This window comes from Triturus cristatus, chromosome 4_1 (genome assembly GCF_964204655.1).
Source record: "Triturus cristatus chromosome 4_1, aTriCri1.1, whole genome shotgun sequence".
Classification (NCBI taxonomy): domain Eukaryota; kingdom Metazoa; phylum Chordata; class Amphibia; order Caudata; family Salamandridae; genus Triturus; species Triturus cristatus.
In genome coordinates, this window is record NC_140585.1 from 62,864,269 (window position 1) to 62,877,923 (window position 13,655).

Below are 13,655 nucleotides of genomic sequence, written 5' to 3' on the forward strand. Positions count from 1 at the left end.
ATGGTAGGCATTCTGACCTACTTGCTTCTCTTCAGGAACATTATATAAAGACTGGCTGTCTCAAACAGAAAAGAACTAGGAAAAAATGACCCAGACTCCCTTGTAGAATGCTCTCAGTGTATCAAGTACATTATTTATTGGTTTTACAAAAAGCAAAAGCAAACTCTCACTTTAGGAGTAAAACAAGAAAGTCTGATGGGCACCCGTGTAAAACATGGCACCCACTCAGCAAACTTTAGGTGCTTTTAGAGGAGCTCCTGTTGCTCCTCAGAAGACACAGGGATAGCCAGGTTGGTGAAGATCGCTAAATATGGTGGGCGGTAGTCCAACGGGTTAGTGGAAGTTGTTATGCCTGCTCCTCTGGCAGACCGTAGACCACCTGTCAAACTCTAAAGGTAAGGGACAGTCTTCAAATGTAACCCAAAATAGAAAAATCACTAAAGAAAGACGGGCTGGATTCAGGGTGTGGTGGACAGGGCACTCTATCAAAAATGAAACAAACCAGCCAAACCACCGGTCCTCCCACCAGCCCTGCTTATAGTTGGACAGATTGTCAGCCTTTCATAGGAATTCCCACTGGGTCTGTCGATGGAGAACTTCTTCTGAAGGAGAAAGGGCTCTCGAAGAAAACCTATCAGACAGTATTAGATAAAGCAGCGCTATATAAGAACCTTAATAAAAAAATAAAAAAGTACGTTTTGTATTTGACAAATTCATGTTTCAATCCCTTGTGTGGCACACTGCTTTCAAGTACTCAACATTCTGTGTTATTTTTATGGATTATTAACATGAGTAGGGCCAGGATACAGACATATTTTTAAGTTTCCTAAACAAATCGGGTATGGATTGAGTAGTAACAACAGAATTATGTTCCGAGAACAGGAATGAAGTCCAGATCTCAGTATTACAGGTAGCACTTCTCTCTTCATTAACACAGAAGGAGAGGTAGTACCATCTGAAGCAAAATAAACAACTCTCACTCTGAAGGCATACTGGCGAGAATTGTCCCAAATGATTCCACCTGCGCCAGACTCCCTGCTGAAAGCATTCATGCTATTGAGACTAGGCCCCTCTAATGCCACCTGCGGCAGACTCCTGCTGAAAGCAGTCATGCTATCGAGATTTGAGCCCTCTATTGCCAAATAAACTAGGCTCCTTGCTGACATCACAAATTATCTTTATAGTTTAGGGAATAAATCACATTTAAGATCTCCTATACATTCAGCAGTCTAATACCATGAATTCAAATAAATTTGTTGTTTTATTACAGATCTAAAAACATACATTTTGTAATAATATGTAAAATCTAGTCATCATTGTGTACATTTCATAGCCTCATGATTCTTCTTGCTGTATCATAATTTAGTTTATGTTAATGTTAAAGTAAATTGAGTTGGATCCTGGTACACACCTCTGTGGTGTGGTTTTTAAAGGCTCTTGGATGTCCATACATGGGTGGTGTTTGGATGTTTGGTTGTGTATCATTAATACAGATTTATCAAGTATGGGGTTTCCAATTTATTATGCCACTAATTCTGTACAAACCACCTGTTCCTAAATATAATTTGTTCAGCTTAGAACTTGTTGCTGATAACGTGAAAGTAAATTGAGTTTGACCCTGGAGCAAACCCCTATAGTGTGTTATGTATAAGGAGGGGTGTGCTGAAGAGCAGTCTCGTTCCTCTTCCTGACTGGCTGTGTGGTGGTGTGGTGATGATGATGGTCGGCAGCAGGAAGAACGTCCTGGACTCAGCACTTGTTAAAATGAACTCGGTGGAAAGCATTCGTTTCTACTATCTTTGGCTACTGAAGATATAACCTTTCTTCTGATGTGTATGTTATATCGAAGAACTCCTTCCTCTAGGCAAGGCTGGGCTATGAGAACACTGTTTATTTGGCAGCTCCAGTAACACAAAAGCACCTTACAGATGATTCAGAATGCTACGATCTATCTTATTTATGGTTGGAGGACGTCCCAACAGCATCACAAAGTTTCACTGCTTGCTCACGAGGCAGCACATACTTTTAATTTCCATTCATTCATCGGCATTTTATAAAACAAGAGTTTCTTTTACTTTACTTCTGAATCCAGATTTTTTTTTTCCAGTGCCAAGGTTCAAGAAATGTAAAGCAGGGAATCGATAGTTCTGGACTTCAAGAGACAGAGTTCTTTACTCCTCAAGATTCTTTACTTAACTGTCAAGCTTTCAGAAACGTATGAAGAACCAAACTTTTCGTCAGCTCTCTCTCCGATCAATACTTTCGCCATCATGCACAGATTCTGTCCTTTCACCAGTTAGGAGTTGGTTGGTTGATTCACTGTAAATAAGAAAGGTCTAAAATATATTCATATACAATTAATATGACAGTGAATCATTTACATATTCAGTGGTGAGCCAGCAAATTTCCCAAGGTCCAGCTTGATATTGGACACCTCTGGGGAAGTGCCACTATGGTGGGTGCATTTACAGATGCATGTGAAGAGTGAAATGAGCATAATTTCTCCAGCGTCTGGGCTTCAGAGGTAAATGTTGTGCGCTGCAAGCATTAACTCTCATAGTTACAGGTCACATTTTACTACTTGTGCCTTTGGACATTGTTCTCTAGCAGCTGTCATTGAACAAGTTATTGCACAAAATGACCAAACACCAAAATCAGATAGAAATATTCTCCAGTCTGTGCATGGTAAACTTATTCAAGTGTGTTGTGTTTATAGGTTTTATCACTAATCCCTGTAGTTAGCTGAACATCCTTCCCACAACACTTCCAAATCCAATAAAATTGTATGGTTTCTCCCCTGTTTGTGTAGTGCACTTCAATGGCCTAAGTGGGTTCGCTGATTATTTCTTAATGTTGAAGGGGCACTAAAACTACTTCCTCATTCACTGCAGTGGTAAGGTTTTCACCTGTGTATGTTCGTTGATGTCTTTGTATTTCTGATAATTGACTAAAGCACTTAAAACACTCACTGCGCTTGAAAGTTTTTTCCCCTGTGTATGTTCGCTGAGGATTCCTTAATTTTGAGGAACGACTAAAACTATTTCCACATTCATTGCAATCAGATGGTTTTACCCCATTGTGTGTTTACTGATGTCTCTGCAGAATTGAGAACAGACTAATGCTCTTCATACATTCACTGCACTGTAATGGTGTTTCCCCTGTGTGTGTTCACGGATTACTTCTGAGATTTGAGTAATCACTAAAACTACTTCCACATTCATTGCAATGGTATAGTTTTCCCCCAGTGTGTCTTCGAATATATTTTTGTAGGTCTGATGACCCACTAAAGGTCTTTACACATTCACTGCACTGGAATGGCTTTTACCCTGTGTGTGTGTTCGCTGATGACTCCTGAGATTTGAGGAATCACTAAAACTACTTCCACATTCATTGCAATAGTATGGTTTTGACCCAGTCTGTGTTAGTTTATGTTTTTGTAGGACCAATTATCCACTGAAGCTCTTCACACATTCACTGCAATGCTATGGTTTTTCTCCTGTGTGTGTTCGCTGATGTTTTCGAAGATTTGATAACACACTGAATCTCTTCAAACATTTACTGCAATGGTATGGTTTTTCGCCAGTGTGTGTTCGCTGATGAGTTTGGAGTTGGGATAACCGACTGAAGCTCTTCACACATTCATGTGCCTTGATGTATGTATTGGACACAGGCTTGTGTCCCACTTTATGAAATTTTTGATAATTTTGATATTTTTGATATTAGTAAAATTCCTGACCTCTGTCCGGCTGGACAAGTCTCAAGAAATAAGCACTGATTGGGTCCTTATTTACCGATACTTCAAATCTTTTCTCTCTAGGGTCCATTGTTGTTTGAAATACATAATTCCCAGGGTCCCTGGTTGACCTTTCTGGGCGCTCTTGTTGTCATTAAATATGTTTAGCGCAATCGCTTGATTGCAAGGGCTTGGTCCATCCTTACCCCTTCTCTAAGTGGGTCCTTCCTTCGTCCCTGTTTCTCTTCCCCCTTGACACATTTTCTGCCCGCCCCAAAACCACCAACCCCCCCCCCCCCCCCCCCCCCCCTTTGTTATCCTCACACTTTGAAATCTATTGTTATGTCTGACAACACACCACTATACTCGGATGACTACATTAAAAAGATCCTAGAAGGCCCCTCGCTCTTTTCCAACATTGATGAGACTCCTGGTGCCGGTAATAATTTGATTGATCACTCAGAGGAACTAGAGAAACAAAAAAAGAAATTTATCCGTTTGGAATTAATGATACGTATGTTAACGGAGTATCTTAAATCCAATACAATCCCACAAGGCCTAATAGTGAGGAACATCCCTGGTGTCTTCACAGATAATCCCAAATACATTACTAACTTCAGTTATATTGGTACCACATGCTCCAGACATTGGCTGGTGCTTGGAATTGATATTGCCTCTGAAGAACTCAAGGAACTAACTAAAATAATTAATGACTTAGAGAAAAATATTAAAGATAACAATACAGTCCCTGATGCCAAAAAACTTCTTGAAAAGGTTGAGAAAACAGCCGAGGAATTCCACCGAATAGAACAAAATAAAAAATCCATTAAGGTCAAAAGGGACATAAAATCCTTTGCACAAGAAAGGGCATACCCTTATCTCAATAAAGATTTCTATACCAATCGCTCTTACAATAACCCTCAAATTTCTAGACCTTGGGGCCGTTTTAACAAACGCCACAATCTAGTAGGGTTCTCTGACACTTCCGCAGAGTCTTCCGATAGTTCAGACCCAGGAGAGGGTACAAGTAACACCACACGCACTCCCAACCCCCTTTTTTTAGATCGGGACCAGCAAGACCTACCAAGGAGAGGAAGGGGCAGACAACGTTCTCGTTGGTACAATCCTCCAGGAGAACGCCAAACACGACAAAAGCTTTACCGCTGGTAAATGCTAAACTGCCTTCCAATATGACTGACGAAAGCTTAACAATTCCTATTTTTAATCTTTCTGCACATGAACTTTCTAGTCATGAGATCTCACTACTTAGCAAAGGACTTTCATTTGTCCCAACGACTTATCCTAATTTCCTGGATCTCCAAACGGAACTTCTTAGGTTCTTCCGGAAAATAAGACTTCACAGCTACTTCCTAGAGAACCCCTTGATCCCGAAACCATCAAACACGCCACTGAGACCTCCCTCCACTTTCTCACCACATTCAAACATGATCCCCAGTGAGATCATTACTTTCGAGAAATTGGTACTTAAAGAGGTAACTAATATTTCTACAGCACATCACTACATTCCCTATAATATTTCCAAGGAAGAAAAGACAGCCATATCATCTCTTCGTGACAATACTAGTTTGGTAATCAAACCGGCTGACAAAGGTGGAGGAATAGTACTACAGGAGATAAATGACTATAAAGCTGAAGTAAATCGCCAATTGGCAAATACAGATCATTACTGTAAACTCTGCACTAACCCTACCAGGGAACTCCAAACCCTGATCAGACAGATTACTGATGAAGGCTTACACCAAGGTTTTCTGAGCAAATTTGAATATCAATTCCTTAACACAAAAAACCCTAGGGTACCTGTGATATATACATTGCCCAAGATCCATAAGAACCTTGAAAACCCCCCTGGACGTCCCATTGTTTCTGGGTGTGGCTCTATTTTGGAGCCCCTAGGCCACTATGTTAACTATTTTATTAAAGATTTCGTGCCCAACACTAACTGCTATATCCGTGACAGCATGTCTATGATTAATATGATTGAGAACCATCCATTTGACCCTGAAATCAATACTCTGTGCACATTGGATGTAGAATCCCTCTATACCAATATACCACAGAAAGACTCCTTGCTTGTGATTGAAAATATTCTCAATCAAAGACCTCGGCCCCACACAGTTCCGACCAATTTTATTTTGCAATTATTGGAAGTTTGTCTCACTAGGAATTTTTTTATCTTTGAAGATCAGTTTTTTCAACAAGTTAAAGGTACGTCCATGGGCGCAATTTTTGCACCTAATCTAGCAATACTATACATGGACGCAATTGAAATGGGGCACATTCTTACTCCTGACAACCCTTTTTCGTCATGTATCTATAAGTGGAAGAGATACATAGACGATATTTTCATGATATGGCAGGCCAATGTCAGCTTACTTGCCCCCTTTCTCCACTGGTTGAATAATAATTGTGGCGGCCTTAAGTTTACCCTGACACATGACAAGGAATCAATTCCTTTCCTTGATCTCCTAATCAAGCACACAGATGGCTACTTGATAACTAGTCTTTTCCGCAAGCCCACTGAAAGGAACACTTTACTAAGCTATAACAGTAGCCATCCTCGTGCATTAAGAGACTCCCTTCCTTTCTCACAATTTCTGAGAATTCGCAGAAACTGCTACTTAAAGACAGACTACTTTCATGAAGCCAAAATACTCTGCCAAAAACTGTCCAAAAGAGGTTACCCACGGAGGTTAGTACGTAATTCTATGAAACGTGCTTGGTACTGTCCCCGTGAGACTCTCCTAGAACCTAAATCCAAGCCTGATTCCACTCGCTTGGTTTGTGTCACAACATTTTCTACAGTATCTAATGCCATACGCAAAACTATTTTGAACAACTGGCAAATCTTGAATGTAGGTAATCTCTGTCTAGAACGCCCTCTATTTGCCTTCAAGAAAAATAAAAACATTAAGGACCATCTGGTCCGTGCTGCTTTACCCATTACAGCAAAAAAGAACACTGTGAATACTTTGAATGATATCTGGGAAATTCCCCCATTAACAGGGCATGCTAAATGTGGGAACTGTGTTGTATGTTCACTGACCATTGAAGGTAAAACGTTTGTTTTTGGGAACATCAGAAATGAACTAAAAATGTTTACCAATTGTAACTCTGCAAATGTCATTTATGCAATCTTTTGCCCATGTAACAAAATCTACATCGGTCAGACTACCCAAAAGATCCGGTTGCGAATCTCCCAACACCGAAGTAGGATCAGATGTAAAATCCTCACAGCCCCCTTGGTTGAACATTTTCTAGAAAAGAAACACACCGAGGATCAAATCCGTTGGACTGTGATCTCTGCCGTAAAGCTACCACCAAGAGGCGGAGATATTACGAAAATTCTAAACAAAGAAGAGCTCAAATGGATTTTGAAAACTGATAGCCTCAACACAGGACTCAACCGCCTTGAGGATTGGACTACAACTATTTGATTCCTTGATTAATCCTTTCTCGTCTTTCCGAGTCAAATGTGGTTCAATTATTCTTAATTGCTGTTTGAATCAAATGCCAATGTAATCTCAATTTTTGTCCTCTTTTGCCCTTCACTGTTATCATCTCTTTTTCCCTTTATCTATTATATTGAGCCTTATTACCTACCAAGTATATACTAATGGAATAATTCCTTAAATCTCTACCTTGTCCCTTTCACTCCTCTCCGATTTTATATTCGACTCTGCCATATGCAGAACCTTCTCTCTATATCTCCATTTACTACCCTAAGCTTAATTATATCCACCTGCAATTGGTTGACTAACGATTTTATTAATTCATAATCTATTCCTACAATGCATATTCCACTCACTTAAGATGGCCGCCATGGTTTCCATTATCTATCCCTTACTTCTCCTTGCACTCTGTCTTTCCTTCATTGCCTTCCTTATTGCTCTCTTAACCGTCGTTTCTCTGTAATTAATTAATTACTATCACTTACAATTACCTTTTCAGGAGTTTTACATGATGTACTACTTCACAAGCCACGATATATGTATGATTGATACTCCTTCAAGATGGCCTCCTTGTTCCTCCCTATTGTCCCTTCACTCTTTCGCTGATTCAGTCCGCGCATGCTCCACCAATCCGTCACTCACCTATAACACACCGTCCCATCCGGCCCTCGTTAGCTGCCGTAATCACGGAACACTGCTCGCCGTATTGCCGGAATTCTCCAACTTTGGAAATACATTGGTAAGTGCTCTTCCCTCGGTTGTCATTGCGCCTCTTCCCGCATGCTTCCCTATACTCATGTCATTTCCTCCTTCACAGATTATCCTAGGAGTCCCTTTTGACTCCCTTCGTTCCAAGTTGATACGAGGTGTCTATTCCTGCCCTCGCCTATCTGCTACGCCCCTCGGCCTTAGCAAACAGTAAGTTTCCTCCTCTGCACACGGATTCAACCGCCCACTGCCTAATCCGCTCTGGCTCTAATTTTAATCAATTATCACTTTCAGACACTGCTCTTGTTTCACTGCTGCTGCGGTAAGCCAAACGTTGGTTCGTTTTCTGCATGGCTCAATTTCACTGCTTTTCGCCCCTAGGCATTCACGAGCACGTTATAGGTAATTCTCACCCGTGTCCCAGCAACTCCGTCCATATGACCGGTAATATCACTCCATAATTACACATCCGGCATTATGGCATGCTCTTCAGCGCACCCCGGGCTGATTCCAGCCCTTGAAGCACATATTGTTTATTACCAACAGCTATATGTTCATTGCTTAGGAATTCATGTCGTGATTAATAGTTTACTATGATTCTCTCTTATACGTCTTACTTTGCACATAATTCTTAGCCCAATTGCCTTAAACGTTTTTCTATATGTCTCAGGTTGCTAGCCCTTACCTCTCCTCCCTTGGAATTACTATTGGCATTCTGTACATGAAATACAGGCTTTAAGTTGTCGCCCCTCTGAAATCTTTCTGTTTATGTCCTAACCTCATTATCTTCTCCCTCCTTCTTCCCCTTCCTCCCTAAGGTCATTCAGGTTATACCTCACAGGCATTATTGTCCTTGTCCTGATGATGATCCTTGCAATTTCCTTATAGGATCGAAACGCCGTCGACACCTACAAATACCCTATATGTTGTAAATATCAATTTTGATACATAAGGGTATTGGTTGAATTGTTTGTTTCTTCATTTTCAGTTACTTATAACAAACCTTACTTCGTGCCTGAACCTTCTGTTGTTTGTTTTGTGTGCCTTGATGTATGTATTGGACACAGGCTTGTGTCCCACTTTATGAAATTTTTGATAATTTTGATATTTTTGATATTAGTAAAATTCCTGACCTCTGTCCGGCTGGACAAGTCTCAAGAAATAAGCACTGATTGGGTCCTTATTTACCGATACTTCAAATCTTTTCTCTCTAGGGTCCATTGTTGTTTGAAATACATAATTCCCAGGGTCCCTGGTTGACCTTTCTGGGCGCTCTTGTTGTCATTAAATATATATACTTCACACATTCACGGCACTGTAATGGCTTTTCCCCTGTGTGTGTTCGCTGATGACTCCTGAGATTTGAGGAATCACTAAAACTACTTCCACAATCATTGCAATAGTATGGTTTTTCCCCAGTATGTGTTCGCTGATGTCCTTGTAGGTGTGATAACCGACTGAAGCTCTTCACACATTCAGTGCAATGGTATGGTTTTTCCCCAGTATGTGTTCGCTGATGTGTTTGGAGATGTGATAACAGACTAAAGTTCTTCACACATTCATTGCAATGGTATGGTTTTTCCCCAGTATGTGTTCGCTGATGTCTTTGGAGTTGTGATAACTGACTGAAGCTCTTCACACATTCAGTGCAATGGTGCGGTTTTTCCCCAGTGTGTGTTCGCTGATGTATTTGGAGTTGTGATAACCGACTGAAGCTCTTCACACATTCACTGCAATGGTACGGTTTTTCCCCAGTGTGTGTTCGCTGATGCATTTGGAGTTTTGATAAGTGACTGAAGCACTTCTCACATTCACTGCAATGGTATGGTTTTTCTCCTGTGTATGTTCGCTGATGTCTTTGAAGAATTGATAACTGACTGAATGCCTTCATACTTTCATTGCAATGGTACGGTTTTTCCCCAGTGTGTGTTCGCTGATGTATTTGGAGATGTGATAACCGACTGAAGCTCTTCACACATTCACTGCAATGGTACGGTTTTTCCCCAGTGTGTGTTCGCTGATGTATTTGGAGTTGTGATAAGTAACTGAAGCTCTTCACACATTCACTGCAATGGTATGGTTTTTCCCCAGTGTTTGTTCGCTGATGATCTTTTAGGAGTGCTAACTGACTAAAGTTCTTCACACATTCATTGCAATTGCACGTTGCTTCTCCTGTGTGTGTTTGCTGATGGCTCGTTGGTAGTGATAACAAACTAAAACTCTTGCTGCTTGTGTATGATTTTTCTTTCTTGGTTAGTGTCTCTGGGTCGGGTTTATATTTGTCTGCATCCCATGACTGCGTTTCTGGAGGAGCTAACATGGTTGATAAAGCACTTGTGTTATACTCGCATTCCCTGTATGTGTGTGGTATTTTTGAATGGTTGATTTCAGATTTCACAATGAAATCAACTAAATATATTATAATTGTGGCAAGTAAAGCTTCTTTGTAGGTGGTTATGTCTTTAGATTGCAGAATGGTTTTGCATGTTTATGAGTGAAGATTAGTCTTCCTTCTGGTCGAAGCAAATTGGGACAGTCTGTTGTAGATGAGAGACCCTCTCTTTCCTTTACCCTTCAGTTGTCTGGCTCCACTCCCTTGTGCTTTTCTCTTGCTCCTGTGGTTTAGCCAGAAAGAGTTTACAATACACCTAGCGTGCTGAATGGTGGTCTGCCATCATTACAGGAAGCAGAGCAATGCTGTATCCACCTCATACCGAACACATGATCAAAGCTGGTGATGGAGGCCTGTTTATACAGGAAGTGGTTTGTCAGTGTTGTTGCCTTAATTTTCTAGAGGTCATTTCTTAGTCCTGTTTCTTGGCGGCGCACAGCTCAGACTCTTACATCCACTGAATTGCTCTGGACTGCCTCTTCTAGGATCTATCAGTTTATGTTCAGGTTCCTCAGTCTCGGACTATGCAGATCTTTTCCTGAATATTGGAGCTCATTTTTTTCTAACCACTTTGTCAGATTTGCACGATTACAGTCATTATTCACCATCATTTGTGCATTCAAGGCTGGTTTCCTATTGGATGTAAAGAGATTTAAAATCACTAAATGGAAATGTAAGAGAATGTGAATACACAATATCTAACCAGTTGTAAAAGACCTCTCGTCATGACCATTTATGAAAGTTACCAACAGATATTTCACCACACACAGATATTTAACTAAATGTTCTATTGAACATGTCACATTTGACTTAATTCAGAAAAGGAGGTGATTTTCCGGTGTTCACAGAGTAACTTAGTACAGAAAGAGCACACATGGAGTGCCCACTCGCTAGAGGTACAGCTTTACGAAGACGCACATGGCTAAGATTTCATTTAAACAAGAAGGGATTGTGTAAAAAGTAATGGATCAGGATGTGCTGCTGTGACTTCAGTTTCAGGAATTGTATACCAGCAGTAACCTTTTCAAGACTACATGACAAAGAAAACTCTTCATGTAGTATATAATAAAGTTAACGCTCCAGGAAGTATATAATAAAAGGTAACGCTCCAAGAAGTATATAATAATGGTAACGCTGCGGGAAGTATATAATAATGGTAACGCTCCGGGAAGTATATAATAATGGTAACGCTCCGGGAAGTATATAATAAAAGGGAACGCTTCAGAAAGTATATAACAAATGTAGCTCCATTCACACTCTTCTTGACAGTACTTTCCAGTTTACACAGGAGCAGCTGAAGTTCCAACTCCTGTTGTTTGTTAAGTTATCTTTGCCACATTCCTAAGGATGGTTCAAGCATTTGTTGGAAGATTGTAGCATTTATTATAGAGATTGTTAAAATCCAATAAAAGATGATAACTCTTTAGTTGCTGTGTTCCAGATGTAGATTTATTGTAGGTATAAAGTCGTAGAATAAATAGATACAGCGTATAATCAAGTAAGTAGAATCCTGTAAAGGTTAAGGTAAATGTCCCACCGGGAGCAGCTGCCCTGCTGCTCAGCCTCCAAGGTAACTGACAGTACACTCAAACATACACAAATAGAACTAAGGAAGACATAGAGACAGGCTGAGCAGCAGAGTACAAGACATTAAGAAAGGACAAAGAAGAAGAAGAAGAGGAAACAGGATGCAACACACCTTCCCCCTTTAACCAAAGAGATGAAGAAGATAAAACAGAGATCAGAAGAAAGGAAGAACATAAAACGCACAAAAATAAACACCCTCTTCACAATGGTGGAGAGAAGAGGTAAGGGCAAGGGTACCAAAGCTGTACCAAAACTAGAAGATAACAATTGAATGCAAGAACACGGAAATGAACACCTCAAAAGACATTGAGCAAAAAATGGTTAAATACCACCAGCTCTTTAGCAGCAAGTATGACAAAATTGAACACCTCAATAACAACTGAGCACCAAAAACGGTGGTTCTGCACAAGTAAGCAGTATTGAGCCCCTCTATAGCTCATCATCAGCAAGCATAATAGGACTGACCCTCACACTAAGAATTGAACACCTCTATCGAAGTAGAGCACATAAGTGGTTCACAACAAATAATCACCAATAAAAGTGAGTACCTCTACGGCTCTTCACCAATAAAACTGAGCACCTCTACGGCTCTACACCAATAAAACTGAGCACCTCTACAAATGGCTCAATAGCAATAAGAAATAAAACTGAGCACACCTATCTCATTACAAACACTGAGCACCTTGTGCCCCATCACTAATGAGCATAACCAACTGAGCACCTCAACACAAGTCAAGCAAATATATGGCTCCAGCAAATATAACAGTATTCAACACTTCTACAAATCATGGTAAGAATAAATAAATATGAGCACCTCAATATGAATTGAGCACAAAAGTGGCTCCGCTTAAAATACGCCATTAATAAAATGACATGACTCAAAAACGCATCACCATAAATTCAAATATAAATGAACATCTCAAAAATCTTGAGCACAAAAGTGGTTCCAAATTCCAAGAATAAATTCCACATGCCAAAAATGCAAGTACTAAACTGTAAATTGTAGCAGAAACAGCATACTGCGTAACTTAGTTAATATGCAACAGAATAGATCACAAAAGTTTAAACATAAGTTAAAACAATAAAAGTAGTCCCTGTTGGGAGACAGTTCTTTCCCTGAATTGTTGACTGAAATGTGAACGAAAGGGAAATGAAATGATACATTTTTATTGCACCTTCATTGCCAAAAATTCTTCCGCGAGCATATACACCACATATCTTCATGTACGTGCAGGCAGTTTCCTCACGTGCGGAGCTGCAGGAATTAATTTGTAAAAGACCATACAAGTTCTTATTTCTCCTTACATAAACAGAAACTTGTTGATGAGGCAGTCCCCAGTTTAAGCTCATTCTCAAATAGTGGTAGTTTCATATGCTATAATATTCTCCCAAAATAGCAATTTTTAAAAAGGACTTCCACAAGCTGCGACCCCCAGTTCTCAGCATAACTCAGTGCTGCAGGAGTTGCATACTCGGGCACAGTGCAGACTATTTTTGCTTCCACTGGTGTCTCATTTGCCAACCGCCGCCCACATCTCCGTCTGACAACTGTTGCTCACATCTCCCTCTTACTAAATACCAAAAAGAGTACCTGTATTTGCTGTTTCCACACAACGAAATGTCCACAACTTTATCAGCAATGGAAAACGGTGCGTGGTTGGCGAGGTTGATGAAACAGGTCTGAAACGCCAATCCCAACATGGCAGCACCCACCGTACGCTGCACCGAGTGGCTCTCGGCACATTAAAGCTGAGAATGCCGTAGA

At 40.4% G+C, this 13,655-nt stretch overlaps 2 protein-coding genes across 6 annotated transcripts in view; one reads left to right on the forward strand and one right to left on the reverse strand.

Moving 5' to 3' along the window:
- Window positions 1-13,655, forward strand: part of LOC146839525 (uncharacterized) — a 133,050-nt gene that overhangs the window by 41,527 nt on the left and 77,868 nt on the right. The gene's annotated exons all lie outside the window — the stretch shown is intronic.
- The window catches only part of LOC146839526 (uncharacterized), a 101,169-nt gene continuing 88,756 nt past the window's right edge, over window positions 1,243-13,655 (reverse strand). For all 5 annotated transcript variants that reach the window (XM_085651578.1, XM_085651575.1, XM_085651574.1 and 2 more), the window contains 2 exons: window positions 9,210-10,936; window positions 1,243-3,629 (listed from right to left, as the gene is read on the reverse strand). In XM_085651578.1, coding sequence (XP_085507704.1) covers window positions 3,548-3,629; window positions 9,210-10,231 — 1,104 coding nt within the window. In that variant the 5' untranslated portion in view covers window positions 10,232-10,936 and the 3' untranslated portion in view covers window positions 1,243-3,547. The remainder of the gene's footprint in view (window positions 3,630-9,209; window positions 10,937-13,655) is intronic.